The following is a 17,070-nucleotide window of genomic DNA, read 5'->3' as shown; positions in this document are numbered from 1 at the left end:
AAATAAGGTGTCAACGTATTAAATGAAAATTTGGTTCCATATTGCCTGGGGATAATAAATACACACTTGTTCAGATCTTTGATAATGAATAATTCAGCTTTATGAAGCCAGTTGAAAGTGATGAATATATGGGACATTTTAAAAATAGAGAAATGGACGACAATAAGAGTGTTATCCATAGTTATATTATATATATTTGTCTAATAAGTAGAAAAAAGCCCGAACAAATCAAATACGACTGTCGACCTTACTTCTTTGTGAACTTTGACCTATTACCCTTTTGCCTTTTATGTTGTTGGTTGGTCCGCTAGAATCGAAGATCCAAGAAATTTATTCTCTTTATTATTTTTTTTATCCAAAGTGAAAAGCAATTTGCTGTTAACTGTTAACTTAAAAAAAATATGGCCTCGCGAATTGGAAAACTAGTTTCCAAAAACTCTGCACTCTTCTTGTGTGACATGCAAGAGAAGTTCCGACCGACAATTCAGTATTTTCCCCAAATTGTTGAGGTTGCATCTAGAATGTTGGGAGGAGCGAAAGCCTTAGAAATGCCGGTGATTGTTACCGAGCAGTATCCAAAAGGTAATAAAATGTGGCGAGAGTATGTTTAAAAAAATATATTTTAACAGCATGTTCTAGTTTAGCAATTTATAAAAATAAAAGGTCATCTATAAATAGATCAGTTTCAGTTTCACCACCAAAGTACTCAAAGGGCTCAAAAGGCTATTCGGACGAGTCTGAATAGTCTCCCGTGGATATTCGGACTCAAATTCCAATGCGCAAGTGCAATCAACAGGTTATTTGGACTCAATCTGAATATTCTTCAATGGCAGTATAGATTAAAAGATTTTAAATATTGATAATTACATAGAGTTGATATCATGATGCAAATCGAATTATCAATTATGGTTAGTAACTATCACCAGGTAGTCTAAACCAGCTTTATCTGATAGTGTTAGACAGGTCTCAATCCTTCTACAGTCCGAAGCATGAGTTATGAGCTGAGTCAGTCTGATATGATCCAAACAGAATTTCTTTTGAACTCTTCTTCTGTTTCTTTAGCAGTTCCGCCCTCTGCCCACTGCCGCACTGTGTTACAATGCTCACGCACATTGGAATTTGAGTCCGGATAGCCACGGGACACTATTCAGGCTTGAGTCCAAATTGCCATTTCGTACTCAAAGACTTATTCAGCAGTCAGTATTAATATTATTCATGAATTTAGCCTTTACTTACAGCAACAAGTATCATGTAGAACAAGACAAGATGAATGTTAATTGATACAGTCCACTCCGGATAATCATAACACCTTGAGATCAGCGAACATGTTGTGGTTAACCAAAGTTTCAATTAACTGAAGTTGAGTTTCCTGTCTATTATTGCAACATTTTACACACATATGGTAAATTCCAACCAGTTGTTGTAAACATTTTTCTTTGTCCACCACAGACTGAGCAATTTGGTTGAAATATAAACTATAATGCAGCCCTGTATAGATTTTGTGAAGCAAAAGCAGCTTTGATGCAAGTCGACATCTTATTCAAATTGGATTAACTTTCATTCTTTTGTCTCAACATTTGTAAGAGTTAAAGTAATTAGCCGTGATGAGAGACAGTAGTAAACTCTCCCCAAGATCGTTAGTCACAACAATGCACATTTGTTAATCCCAAAACAAAGGATATCGCCAGTCTCTCTTTACAACTGTCATTGTCTACCTGACGTGAGGACTATGCCCAATCCCCTCGCCTCCTATTTAATGGCCACAGATGACATTATAAACCCATATTGCAAAGTCTTGCCCTCTTTTGTCTGTAATAGAGTGGTGACACACTACTGTAATATTAAATCCTGCCCACTCTCGATTCTTCAACCTGTCACGATTTCATCCATGGTAAAATTTAATAATATTTTCTTTGCCTGATTTCTTGAATTACCACTTTTTGAGGGCGAAAATTTATTGCAATTAACTAGTGACTTTTATGTAGAATTAATTCCGTTTCTTGGGAATTGTTGCCATTAACGGAGTTGCAATTATCCAGAGTAGACTGTATTACACTTTGTTTCAGACCGAGACAATGATATTAACGGCCAGGTACTCATTTTACACCTGAGTACAGTGAGAGAATGTGAGTAAAGAGCCTTGTCCAATGACTTAACTATGCATCAAGCGAGGCTCGAAATCAGGACCTTCCGATCTGAAAGCGAGTGTAATGCCACAAGACCACATAGCTGCACAAAGTAACAATTCCGACTCAGTCTGAATAGTCTGCGGTAGCTATTCGGACTCAGACTATTTGGACTCAAACTTCACATGTGTGTGCACAAAACACAGGAGGATACAGTGTGGGCAGAGGGTGGTCCTAAAAGAAGAGTTCAAGAAAAAAAATCTATTTTGCCCTTATCAGACAGACAACTGATGATACCCCTTCTTCGGACTGTAGAACGATTGTTGCCTGTCTAATACTATCAGACTAGAATATATATTAAATTGTCCTGATTTTATATGGACATTGAGTAAAGTCTTGTTAGAAACAATTTTCCTTTAGACTACAGTTACTTTGACTGACCTATGTTCCTTTAACTCTTTTCTTTTTATTTTCTAACTGGACTTTCAACAGATCAATGATTTAGTCTTTCTTGTCCAATTAAGCGGGTTTAGAATAACTATTTGTAGTTACTATATTATAATTGTTATTTTTATATGCATCAATTTTATGTAGTTGTCAATAATTAAAATATAAACTGAAATAATTTAAAAAGCTATACTGCTCTGTGAGACTATTCAGAGTCAACTCCAAATTACTTGTTGATTGCACATGCGCATTGGAGTTTGAGTCTGAATAGCCTCGGAAGACTATTTAGACTCAAGTCCGAATAGGTGTAGTCATATAATCACCAATGCCTACCGGGAAGGAACACATGATGAATGATGTAAAAATTACACAGCATCTGTGTACAATCTTGGTGCTTAGAGTTTAGAGGCGCTTGCTGTACTGTATAAGTGTAAGTCATTCTTCTATCCATTCATTCTATTGGTGGAGTAAAAAATCCCCCAAAACAAGCAAAAACAACAGCTCCCATTCTATTGCTGGAGAAAATAAACAAACCCCCCCCCCCAAAAAAAAAACAAGCAGAAACAACACCAATAAAAGCCTACATATAACTATAAACAGTCAAATAAATTAATGAGTGAATAAATCATATTTTTTAAAAAGCAACAATAAAAGCAAAAAAAAAATTCATTCCGTAGTAAAAATATTTTGAATCATCGCTATCGTTCTTTGTTTAAAAAATGTATGAGTTAAGGAAATATTTTCTCTTGCATTCATCCTGCTATACTAAAAATAGAGTATGATGCACATTGATGTCTTGACAAGAACAATCATTTTTAAGGTCAAATTGTTGAACCCAAGAACCAATCTTAGGAAGACAGATTTAGATAAGAAATCACATGAAAGAGGTCTTTGTGTGGTTTTGTGCTTTTGTGGTATGACACTCGCCTTTGGAAGGTCCAGGGTTCGAGTCCCGCTCTGAGCAATGAATAAATGAGTCCTTAGAAAAGGCATTTACTCACATTCTCTCACCATACTCAGGTGTAAAATGAGTACCTGGCCATTAACATCGATGTCTGTCCAAAAATAATGTAATATTGCCTTTATGTCTTGTCCTTCAGGTTAAGTGTTGGCTAGGGACCCCTTGAAAATCACTTTGAGCACGTTTAGTGGATATTGTGCTAGACAAAAGTTCTTTTTTTTTTTTTTTGAGGGATATGATACTGTTATCAAGAGTCTTTTCTCAACTTAGGTCATTAAGTAAAATTTTCTATGACGTAAAGGGAACTTTATGTATTTTATTATTAGGTATTATTTACTTTTTAAAAATGATAACAGATGGGGTAATGTATTTATTTTGTTTTATCCCTAGGATTGGGTCACACTGTCCCAGAATTAGATGTAAGTTCCTACAAAGTCTTTGCCAAAACTCAATTCTCTATGCTGATTCCAGAAGTTCGGAAGGAACTGGAAAAAGCTGCAGGTGAGCCCATGTTCATTTTTTTTTGAGAATGAGATGCATGCTACAGATATTTGGGATGTTCACTGAATATATTTTTTGTGTGAACAGTTGGAATCATAAATCCCTCTTCAAGATACAGTCGACTCTGCTTAATTGCTTACCTTTGGGAGTTTGGGTTAGTGTGTTGATTAAGCGGAGAAGCTAAAAATAGCATCTAAGCACCAGCTTTCATGCACCATTCATGTAGGGCCTTCCCCTCTGGATTTTCTGCCAGCTTGGGACCGTCATGTTCAAGATATGATCTCATCAGAAGATTTAAAAAAAATTTTTGTTGTTGTTTCTTTTTTTTATATTTGGTTGTTCATTTCTTAGTTTTTCTTTTCTTTTTTTTTTTTTTCTTTTTCTATTCATTTTCATATTTTGTCGACAACAAAATGTGACATTATTGTTTACAACAAGATATGAAGTGAGTAGAAAAGTGCCAGAAGACAATAGAGAATAAAAAATTTTTTCGCGGCGGTGGTGGGGTTTGAACCTGCGACCTTATTGGTACGACAACTCTGCCTGGCAGGTGAGAGCGTGGCTCTACCGTGTGAGCTATCCACGAACACAAAAATATTCGTTTCAAACCCAAAGTCATTTCTAGATCCCTCTCTCACCCACTTCTTGAGATCGCCGATTCGTTCGCCACCATCGCGAAGTAATTTTGACCAGCAGTTAAGCTTAATAGCCAATATTCTCATCACAAACATATAACATAGAAACGATTGAGACATTGAGTATGCTCCGGTGTATGGGGTGAATTTTTAATTCAGAAAAGTGAGTGGAGCAGGCACTTATGTTGGTAACAACAAGATATGAAGTGAGTAGAAAAGTGCCAGAAGACAATAGAGAATAAAAATTTTTTTCGCGGCGGTGGTGGGGTTTGAACCTGCGACCTTATTGGTACGACAACTCCGCCTGGCAGGTGAGAGCGTGGCTCTACCGTGTGAGCTATCCACGAACACAAAAATATTCGTTTCAAACCCAAAGTCATTTCTAGATCCCTCTCTCACCCACTTCTTGAGATCGCCGATTCGTTCGCCACCATCGCGAAGTAATTTTGACCAGCAGTTAAGCTTAATAGCCAATATTCTCATCACAAACATATAACATAGAAACGATTGAGACATTGAGTATGCTCCGGTGTATGGGGTGAATTTTTAATTCAGAAAAGTGAGTGGAGCAGGCACTTATGTTGGTAACAACAAGATATGAAGTGAGTAGAAAAGTGCCAGAAGACAATAGAGAATAAAAATTTTTTTCGCGGCGGTGGTGGGGTTTGAACCTGCGACCTTATTGGTACGACAACTCCGCCTGGCAGGTGAGAGCGTGGCTCTACCGTGTGAGCTATCCACGAACACAAAAATATTCGTTTCAAACCCAAAGTCATTTCTAGATCCCTCTCTCACCCACTTCTTGAGATCGCCGATTCGTTCGCCACCATCGCGAAGTAATTTTGACCAGCAGTTAAGCTTAATAGCCAATATTCTCATCACAAACATATAACATAGAAACGATTGAGACATTGAGTATGCTCCGGTGTATGGGGTGAATTTTTAATTCAGAAAAGTGAGTGGAGCAGGCACTTATGTATATTATGAATTTATTCTCTATTGTCTTCTGGCACTTTTCTACTCACTTCATATCTTGTTGTTACCAACATAAGTGCCTGCTCCACTCACTTTTCTGAATTAAAAATTCACCCCATACACCGGAGCATACTCAATGTCTCAATCGTTTCTATGTTATATGTTTGTGATGAGAATATTGGCTATTAAGCTTAACTGCTGGTCAAAATTACTTCGCGATGGTGGCGAACGAATCGGCGATCTCAAGAAGTGGGTGAGAGAGGGATCTAGAAATGACTTTGGGTTTGAAACGAATATTTTTGTGTTCGTGGATAGCTCACACGGTAGAGCCACGCTCTCACCTGCCAGGCGGAGTTGTTGTACCAATAAGGTCGCAGGTTCAAACCCCACCACCGCCGCGAAAAAATTTTTTATTCTCTATTGTCTTCTGGCACTTTTCTACTCACTTCATATCTTGTTGTTACCAACATAAGTGCCTGCTCCACTCACTTTTCTGAATTAAAAATTCACCCCATACACCGGAGCATACTCAATGTCTCAATCGTTTCTATGTTATATGTTTGTGATGAGAATATTGGCTATTAAGCTTAACTGCTGGTCAAAATTACTTCGCGATGGTGGCGAACGAATCGGCGATCTCAAGAAGTGGGTGAGAGAGGGATCTAGAAATGACTTTGGGTTTGAAACGAATATTTTTGTGTTCGTGGATAGCTCACACGGTAGAGCCACGCTCTCACCTGCCAGGCGGAGTTGTTGTACCAATAAGGTCGCAGGTTCAAACCCCACCACCGCCGCGAAAAAATTTTTTATTCTCTATTGTCTTCTGGCACTTTTCTACTCACTTCATATCTTGTTGTTACCAACATAAGTGCCTGCTCCACTCACTTTTCTGAATTAAAAATTCACCCCATACACCGGAGCATACTCAATGTCTCAATCGTTTCTATGTTATATGTTTGTGATGAGAATATTGGCTATTAAGCTTAACTGCTGGTCAAAATTACTTCGCGATGGTGGCGAACGAATCGGCGATCTCAAGAAGTGGGTGAGAGAGGGATCTAGAAATGACTTTGGGTTTGAAACGAATATTTTTGTGTTCGTGGATAGCTCACACGGTAGAACCACGCTCTCACCTGCCAGGCGGAGTTGTCATACCAATAAGGTCGCAGGTTCAAACCCCACCACCGCCGCGAAAAAATTTTTTATTCTCTATTGTCTTCTGGCACTTTTCTACTCACTTCATATCTTGTTGTTACCAACATAAGTGCCTGCTCCACTCACTTTTCTGACATTATTGTTTGTGTGAAGTATCAGCATTGTGTTTTTCGCCATGGTCTTTTTTAATCAAGACATTGTGTTGACCTTTCCATATCGAGAACCAGCCTTCTGATGGGGAGAAAGGCGTGCCTTGAGTTGATTCCAGTTCAATTGCCTTTTGTTTGATTAAGTCTCCAGACAGTCAAGAGCCCTGGTTTAACTTATCACCTATCCATATAACTAAGGTGTGTTTCAACAACACCTTGCTGGCCATCTCTCTGTCGTTTACGCCCAAGATTTGATCTGTTACTCACTTTGACTGCACTGTCTCCCTTGTTTATTAGCAAACGAGAGACTTGGGTTCTTGATGTGCAGTACTTCGTAGCTAGCTTGCGTTGCATTTGCTTTGGTATTAATTCTGCATCTGCAATCAATTGAAGTTTCTGTTGAAGAGTGAGATGGTAAAGTGTGATGGCATGATCTTTTATAAGTGGTGCAGTCTTTTTGGTTTGTTTTCTTCAAATAAGGCTATCACCATATAAGGCAGTTCATTGATTAAATTTTGATTTCTTTAAATCTATTTATCGCTTTATTCATTAAATGCACAAATCAGTAAACAATTCAAAAGATTCACCTTTGAGTGTATCAATGTGGACAGGGACAGTATGGATCAACCAAAAGATGAGACACGAGTCTTTCCGATAATCCTTTCTAATTGTTCATGGATCAGTCGAGGAAAACAATGTACAGACAATGTAAACAAACATTAAGTGCTAAGTCAATTAGCCCGTCGTGTCAGGTAATCCCTTGTTGTCAACAAGCATTGTGCATCCGACCTTGTCGGGTTCGGAGGGACAGTGGAATTGCATTGACGGGAAAGCTTTGCACACGTGATACAATATTAATGTACAGAAGTGGTTCAATGAGAAACACCTTTTCATTACTTTTTTGTGTCTTTTTTAAAGATATTTTTCTCCAATCAGGATTGGAATCAAGGTGTAGCGATTTAGTGGAGAAGGTGTACGACTAAGCGGAGTGATAATTTTGAAAAAATTCATTTTTTTGGGAATGTGTAGCGTATCAGCGGAGTGAATTGTAAAAACGGGTTGCAACATAAAGATTGAGACAATGATTTCTTCTTTTCTTTTGCGTAATGGTAGCACTTTTATGTACATAATATATTATTATATCAAAAGAAGCAGTCAGTTTTGGTAGACAAGAAAATAATATCTTTGTTTGACCTTGTATGTTCACTGTATGATTTGGCTGGATTTTGCATCTTCGTTTGCTTCACTGTATGCTGTTTGCTGTTATTTATGATTTTAAAATATAAGAAAAAAAATTACAAAACCAGTATATATTTATTGATGTCTTGCGGTCTAATTCCACAAATCTTAGGTTTATCACTGGGCTATATTTTATTGTCATTATTGGACACAGAAGTGGCTTGTACATGAATTAGATGGACTTTATTTTTTAAATTAAAAATGGTAAATGGGCAGAAATCTAGTGTTAAAAGATGAAAGGCAATTGTTTATGAATTATGATTTGCCAGAAAGACCGTGCAATGACGAAAAATTTAAAGAAATGTTAAGTTTTGATAAAAAATATTGTTGCTATGGTACTGTATAGGAAGGTCATGTAAACATACATTTTGATATAAAACTGTATCTACTAAATGAGCATTGAGCACTTTCCCAAACCAACAACGACACTGTTTGAGCATTGTTTACCTCACATGAATTGCCTTTGGACAATAAATATTGTATTATTATTATTATTATTATTATTATTATTATTATTATTATTATTATTATTATTATTATTATTATTATTATTATTATTATTATTATTAACATGTAGGATGAAATAATGATATTAATCTACTTTAACCAGTACTCAGGTAATGCTGTCGGATGGGCTGTATATTAGAACGTTGACCATTGTATTCTATTTTTCAGTTTGTGGTTGAATGAAGATTTTTGTTGTTGTCATTGTGATTCATTTAAATCATTTAATTCAATGTCTATATTTATTATTTGATTTTCCCCAGACGTGAAATCCATCCTTATCTGTGGCATTGAGGCCCATGCATGTGTCCAGGGGACAGTTTTAGACTTGATAGAAGACGGTTACGATGTCCACGTCATCGTTGATGGCTGCTCCAGTCGCAGTATGGTAGACAGGTTAGTGCTTTGATCAATAACAACTAGCTATCATTCCTACCCCTTTAAGTCCTTTCTATTGTCACCTCTTGTCCCTTAATCTGATTAGTAACAAGCTCTACATATTATTACATGGCATATAGAACTAAAAAATGTAAGTTGTAAAGTTCTTAGGCTTGAAATAACAAGTCGCTTGTTATGTGACTGAATAATATCACATAAAAGGCACATTCACAATACTGGTATCTTATTGTTGTGACATTGATTATGTGAGATGTGATTTGGGAGCTTTACTCACTGGTAGAAATAGTCAATCTTTTTGAAACTCTGACAACTGAGAGACAGAATCAGTGACAAATGCATTCTTCAAATATAATATTGCCAATAATAATGGAAAGAATAATTATCCTGATAATGCAATACTCCTAACAATGTCCTTAGTTGCTTTAAATAAATAAAAAACAAACAAAAAATAAACAAACAACAGAAATGATCGGGACAGGAATAGGAATTTTCCAAAAATAAAAATCATCCATGGATATCTCAATCATCTCAGACTTGTGAATATTGTTCTTTGAAGTGTGTAAAATAAAGTCTGTGTAAAGCGCTGTCAACATTTTTCTAGTCTCACAATATTTTTAGTTACTAACTTAAGAAAAATATGTCATCCACATGACAACTCGGGGGTTCTGATAAATCAATAAGTAGAGTAGCCACTTCACATGCGACGGGCCGAGATCGATCCCGGGTTCAGCAAGATTTTTTCTGACCCTCCTGTCCACCCAGCAGTGATGGGTAGCTGGGTCTGTTAGATCAGGAAGAAAGTACTTTGCTATAGACTAGCGTCCTATCTAAAGGAAAGCAAGCAATTGCTATAGTCCATTTCTGAAGGACTACATGACATAGTCTTTGGGCCACCAGCACCCCCCATCCCCCCCCCTGGGGGAAATTTGTCACTATGTTTTCCTGATATAGCAGTTCTTAAGGTATAAAAATCCACTTGTTATGGTTTTATAAAGTGTAGCCTTCCTTGAGTTATTGCCCCTGAAAGGTCATTTAGTGCAAAAATCAACTATTTTTTTAAACAAGCAAAATTGAGTTTGTAATCGATATATTTTTATGCATAAAGACTTTCACGGCAGTATCGTGCTTAATTTAGGCATGATTGCAATCTGAAGTGATAAATTTATATGAATTATATAGTGAAATATGAAAGAAAATGCCCATTTTCTCAAAAGACATTTCCACCAGATATACTTTCTTATATTAGACGTTCTTTCATTTCCTTTTTCAAAAAAAAAAGTTTTAAGTTTAACGCCCTTTTCAACTAAGTGAAGGTTATATAAAAGGCGGCACCTCCATTTTAAAGTCCGTCTGCGATTGACTGTTTAGTGGGTACATTTAGTTGAAATCGACTATTTACATTATTTGTATTGAGATTATAATTTGACGTATCATACACATTAAACAATCATTAAATAGTTGTCATATGACATGGTATCCTATGGATCAATAAACAAATTATAAGGTGAATGGCACAGGATATTCAGTTATCATACATTCCTTACTTTAAGCACGTTTTCAGTTATTGATCTTCGTCTGTATCTGAAGAATCTTCATCACTTGGAGAAGAATCAGTATCTGATGGCATCCTTTCACTGTCATCTTCCAAGACATCCTGACCATCATCAATTTCTGACAAAATGTCTTGCAAATCTCTTGGCAAAAAGTCCTCTGCAAACCATTGAATCGCTAGTCCTCCAGATGGTGAAACTCTCCAGCCATTTTCCGTTGGGTCAGGCAGATCGAAGAATTGGACAAGCGAGTTCCTCCACACCAGGGTTTGGTAGTTGGCTCTTTTCATGTGCAATTGGAGAACTTGATTGCAGGGTGGCATTTGTGAAAGATCAACACCATCTGAACTAGAAAGAATGCTCTTTTTGCCCTTAAAACTCTGCCTTACTTTATTATATCTGAGCTTATCAACAGAGTTGTAAGTGTCTTTTCCATATAGAGTGCACACAAAAGCTTCCAATTTAGACTGGTCAGTTGGGCATACTTCTTGTGCTGTTCCAAGCCTGGCAAAGACATCGATTAGAGACTGATCCTTCATAAGAGTTTTCAGTGGCCTTACTTTTCCCTTTCCTGCAAAACAGCTTGTGTCACATCCAGTAAAAGCGTGGAGGCCAAGAATTGCTTCTCTTAAACATGAAGACATTGATGATGCTAGACTTGACATATCTATTTGGCGTCGACTGTTTCGTGTTCCAGTGTCAAAAATGAGAGTTTTATTAATCTTGTCAGCAAATGACTGAAATAGGAGAAAGATGCCTGTATCAGGGGATTTAATAATTATTCTTTTTATAGCGTCCTGATTTGAAATATATGAACAATGGAGAATTATTCGAGTATCTGCTTCCTCTTGTGAAGAAAACAGATCTTGAATTGGTCTTGAAATCACTGATCTTCCATCTTCACTTGTGATAAATTCGCACCTATTTTCACATACATAAAAAAATTTCTCTGTCTAAGTCGGGGGCATAAAGATCCTTTTGAATTTCCGAGAGAAGAAAATTGGTCAGTGTCTTCTTATTTGCATCACTAGCCAAAAATGCTTTCCAGTTCGATGGTATTTTCATGGCAGGTCCTTTAAGAAGGAAGGAGTCATTTGTTCGCCCCCTTCTGTCTCATTCACTGCTCTTTATAGAGTCTGATTTGTATGTGTCTGTAATAAAATGTACTGGTGTTCTCTGGGGTAAAGTGTGTAAAAATTTCTTTGGGAGTTCTCCAAATGTGCTAGGTATATCTGTAAGACTATGAAAAAAAGCCATTCCGTCTATGACATGAACTGTGCCTTGCATCTTTGAGAGGTCTTCCGTGACAAGAAACTCCTGTTTTTGAATGACACTTAAGAGCTGTGCTTTATTTGTCTTGAGTGGTAAGTCATCGGGCGAGGCCAAGGACCATGGAGTTGGACTCAGTGGATAGCTTAGAACCTTTACCATGTCTATGTCATGCTCGTGTGACAAAACCAGTAGCTGCCCAAAAAGGTTTCGTTGAACTTTCATTTTTACTTCCTTGGTTTTACTTTTGACCGTGACAACATTTGCGGCAGAGGCAAAAGTTTTAATTCCTGATTTTGGTAGGGGATGTTTGAACGCAACAGATTTATCTTTTAGTCTTGTGTCAACAAAGCTCTCGAATCTTTCCTTTTCATATTTATCTACTTTCATTAGGTCATTTGTAACATCTTCTGACACTTTCTTCCCAGATGACAAGCAAACCAATGTATCAGCACTCAATTCAAAAGGGTTGGTGAATGCTGAAAATGCCCTTACAGTACTCCTAACACGTTTCTCACTCAGCTGCCTTTCTGAAACATTCATGTCTTTGTGACTATCAAGTGACTTTGAATCCATGTTGGTAATCTTTTGCAAAGCCGAAACATACTGAGATCTATTGTGACGTGCCACACACCACCTGTAATATGTGGGAAGGCTTCTGCTAAACCCAACTATGCCTCCTCTTGTTTTTGCATCCTTGTTTATGGTTTGTTCTATCGTCATATCAATAGTACATCTTCCAGCAGGTACATATGACCTGGACACACTGAATACTTTGTTTTTAATCAAACATTTTGCCTCGTCTGGTAGATTGAGAAGCCTTACATAATACAGACTGAGGTATTTTGCATAATTCTGGTTATTCATGCAAAACAGGAGGGGGCACAGCTTCTGCAAGGATGAGACATGCATGTCAAAGTTGTTGGTTCTTGTTGCCACTGAAAAGTGGAATACATTCCATACCTTTTCCATGTAGTCAAACCAAAACTTTGCTGTATTTCCATATTGTTCCTTGAAAAAGTCATATTGTGCAAAAAGAAGGTTAAAATTTTCCGATCTGACAGCATTGTCAAATGCACCATGGCATACATTAGATTCAAGGCTTTTTATTTCCGATGTTAGTTCTACAACCAATTGATTTGAACATGTTTGAACAAAAGAGGTAAAAAGCAATCTTTCCAGAGCCTCTACCATACACGCATGAATCCTCATTGCTCGATTGTAATGTCTACCCAGTGTGTCTACCTTTTAAAACACTGTCCAAAGAACCACTTGCACAAAATTTCTATCTATGACGACGTATACATCTGTAATAAATATGTATGTTGCTGAACACTTGGAATACATTTCAATCAATTGTGTCCTATCTCTCTCACACACATTCAAGTAAAAGTTGAAAACACTGTTGAATTCCCGTTCATTGTGAGGGGGCTATGCCTTTATATATATATATATATATATATATATATATATATATATATATATATATATATATATATATATATATTTATATACAAACCATACATAACTGCTTCAGCAATTAATATTAAGAGGTATTCGTGAAATAAATATAAGTTTCTTAATGGTTGAGGTATGCACAGTCGATTGAAGAGACTAAATATTTGTAAACAACAGGTAAACAGCAGCCATTTTGTATCGCACAAATTGCACGTGATTCAGTATCGATACCAAGTTACTAGCATAGTATCGAGTGAAGAAATTAACTAAACCAAAGGAAAGGATAAAACCATGGGGAATTATATTCTGTATTTATATTATTTGCCTGGAAATACTTTGATTATACCACAAAGCCAAGGTTTCAAAAAATATTCTAATTGTACTAAATCTTCCGAGTCCCTCACTTAACCTACCAAGGCAACACTGGATATTAACTGTCTACTCCATGCCCAATTTTGATAACACTCTTTTTTACAATAACAGAAGATCAAATTCAACAATAACTACAGTTGAAATAACTTGCCAATGCTATCAAACTGGGTTTAGATAGTATTCATTATACTTTTGAGAAAACTGCTGTTGAAGTTTGTTTTTTCTTATGTAAGCCATGTAAATTAATAAAATAAAATGCTCATAAAACATAAACTTGATTATTTTTATAACTAAAAATGACTGGGAATGATTTTGTCAATACTGTGCATTGCTTATGACCTAAAAAAAAAAATTCAAAATTTTTAAAAAATTCTGCACTCAATGACCTTCAAAGGGCCATAACTCGGGCAGGCGACACTGGATTTTTGCATAACAAGTGGATTTAGGATCGGGCTAAGATACACTTCAATCTGGTATAGGTTTAAAATTTCCCCCAGGGGGGGGGGGGGGGGGAGGGTTTCGAACCGTGGCCCATCGACTAACAAACAGGAATATGTTTGTATGGTTTAACCCTTTCCTTACCACCCATAGGAAAATCGTCACACTCGTTACGATACAACCAACCTTTTCCTTATTCAAATTTCTCTTGTACATCATAAAATTTAAAGAAAATGAACAGTGTATTGTAGAGCATGTTTTGCTAAAGAAATTATGTATCGCAAGAATTTTACTGTTATTGTGTCTGAGTGATAAAAATTCTATTGTGTGTAAGGTGGGTGTGAAGTTTTTGGGAAAATCCTGAAAAAGGCTGGTAAGGAGAGAGTTAAATGTTACAAATTTGATTTATAGTCAAGAATGTGAGACCTACGTTAAGTTCTTTATGTTTTAATGAGGAGAATGAATATAACTGCCTAAAATTTCATATTTCTTGTCGTTTTTTTACCTTTAAAGTCCCTCTATGAGATTTGGTTTATCTTGACATTATAGTGTTTTGAAATAATGGTTACATATTGTGGGTTAAAAAAAAATAAAATTTGATAGGTAGAAAATAAATACAGAAAATCTTAGTTAACAATGATTAAGATGAATAAGATTAAATCGAAATTGTACATGACAATGTGTTCGTTTCACACACACTGTAATATTAGATTCAATGCTTAGAATGAATTATTAATATTATTATTAGAATGAATTGATTTTTAAAATAAGTTTTTTTGCACACACATTCATATTTATCTGTAATCTTCTTCTCTAAACAATTGATCTGTTTGGCAGAATAGAAATGTGCGGCTATGTGGTCTTGTGGTATGATACTCACTTTTGGATCGGAAGGTCCTGGGTTCAAGCCTCGCTCGGCAAATTGTTGAGTCCTTGGAAACGGCTGTTTACTTACATTTTCTCACCGTACTCAATTGTAAAATGAGAACCTGGCCGTTAACAGCATTGTCTCTGTCAGAAAAAATTGTAATATCACCTAACAGGCGTCATGTTTGGTTCTACATGTTATGTGTTGCTGTTGATCAGGGACCCTTTGTAGGGCGCTTTGAGCACATTTAGTGGATATTGCACTATATAAAAGCTCAAGTTTTGTTTTTGTTATTCTAACAGAATAAAATGAAGCAAAATTTTAATGTATATATATCAGTTTTTTGTTTCTCTTCCCAATCTAGAATGTTTGCATTGGATCGTATGAAATCTGTAGGTGCCAATTTGACAACATCAGAATGTGCCTTGCTGTCTCTAGTCCATGGAGCTCACCATCCGAGATTTAGAGAAATTCAAAAACTAATTTGGACATCTGCTCCAGACAGTGGGTTGTTGACGGGGATGCCTCAGGAAGGAACTCCAGTTTAATCAGTTTTGTGTTGCCATTGGATTGTAGTTAGATTCAACTTAACAATCTTACTGTATTCTCTAAGAGAGCAGTAACAATGACGTGATTTGGGCTTCAAGGATTCATACTTTGCCCAACAAACATTGCAAAATGGATTAGGAATTCCGGGGAGGCATTTGGGTATAAATGAGTTGTTTATTTTTGGGTTTTTTTTTTTTACAAACTCTGGAATATTATGTTGAGAAGAAAGGTAAATTTAAGATTTAATTATTTATTTATTTTTTGTATACTTAAAATTCCCATAACAAATACGGTCGAGGTCACTCATCATATGGCCTTACATTGTTGCAAACACAACTAAACTTCATATCTATATTAAAACTGTAAAGCAAAGAGGTCATCTTTATGGTTACTATGACATAAAACAAGAAGTGCTTTTTTTCAGTTTCGTATCAATACTAGTATATTTGTTTTAAAAATACAGAATCTTTTAAATTACCAGTAAAGAAAAAAAAAACCTAAAGAAAAAAAGAAAACCCAACTTTTTAATTATTTTTGATTTATTAACTTTTTGTACAAATCTGAACTATTTTACATCAATAAAGGCTTTTGGAGAATGGTAACGCAATGATTCCATACCGACTCAATTAATTATCACTATATTGGCATGAAGATGGCGTCTGTGCATACTGAGTTTGTAATGATATTATCAAAAGTTTAAAAAACTTATCAATGAAATTCTGTTCAATTTTATTGTTGCCCGCTATTTTTACACTTATATGGTTATCTATAAAAGTTTACTTATCAAAATTTGTTACATGGAGGTGCTGGAGTCCCTTTTCATCTCTATTAGTGCTACAGCACACATTCTTTTTCCTATAATTGACCAGATAATTATGTTTACCATTTTAATTTATAATATCCATCATCCTCTTCCTCTTTGAAAGTCATAATATAATGGCTTCAACGGTTATTTTATATAAGCAGTTGAATTATTTTGTTGTTGTAATAAAGTGTTATGTGATATATGTACATAAACAGATTCCCTTGTTAAGAAACTTTACTTACATGAATATTTTTTTTTTCTTTCAAGAATAAATGGATGTTGATAATCAATGATACCAATATGGTGTCTTAGCTCAATTGACACGATGCATGATAAATTTTTGGTGAAAGTGTGACACAGTTCTATGATCTATGTTTTGTTACTTGGCTTCCCCCCCCCCCCCCCCCCCCTCCCTCTTCCCCGCTGCGCTGTTACATCCAGCAACAGGCACAGTTCATTTCATTGACAAGTCTTATCCTGAATGTAACAGGCATACAAATACAGTGCAGTCCTGATAATTCGAATTGGGTGGGAAAAGCAAATGACTTCTATTTATCAGAATTCGATTTGTCTCCAAACAAGGGAAATAACTAAACCTGACTCCAGGTATCAGGGTTATATTACTCAGTTACCTCCCCTGACAAAAGGGGTGTTTACACTTCCGGTACAC

At 36.1% G+C, this 17,070-nt stretch overlaps 1 protein-coding gene across 1 annotated transcript; it reads left to right on the top strand.

The window, feature by feature from the left end:
• The first annotated feature begins 269 nt into the window (after nt 1-269).
• On the top strand, nt 270-16,695 carry LOC144978599 (isochorismatase domain-containing protein 2-like). The gene is made up of 4 exons (XM_078924877.1): nt 270-582; nt 3,925-4,035; nt 8,956-9,088; nt 15,411-16,695. The coding sequence occupies exons 1-4, from the start codon at nt 402-404 to the stop codon at nt 15,592-15,594; spliced, it is 609 nt and encodes a 202-aa protein (XP_078781003.1). The 5' UTR covers nt 270-401; the 3' UTR covers nt 15,595-16,695.
• The last annotated feature ends 375 nt before the right edge of the window (nt 16,696-17,070 follow it).

The sequence above is a fragment of the Berghia stephanieae genome, chromosome 8, assembly GCF_034508935.2.
Source record: "Berghia stephanieae isolate SIO BIC M18660-M18661 chromosome 8, UCSD_Bste_1.3, whole genome shotgun sequence".
In the NCBI taxonomy this organism is placed as follows: domain Eukaryota; kingdom Metazoa; phylum Mollusca; class Gastropoda; order Nudibranchia; family Aeolidiidae; genus Berghia; species Berghia stephanieae.
The sequence above is the reverse complement of the archived record's forward strand: the minus strand, read 5'-3'. Positions and strand labels throughout refer to the sequence as shown.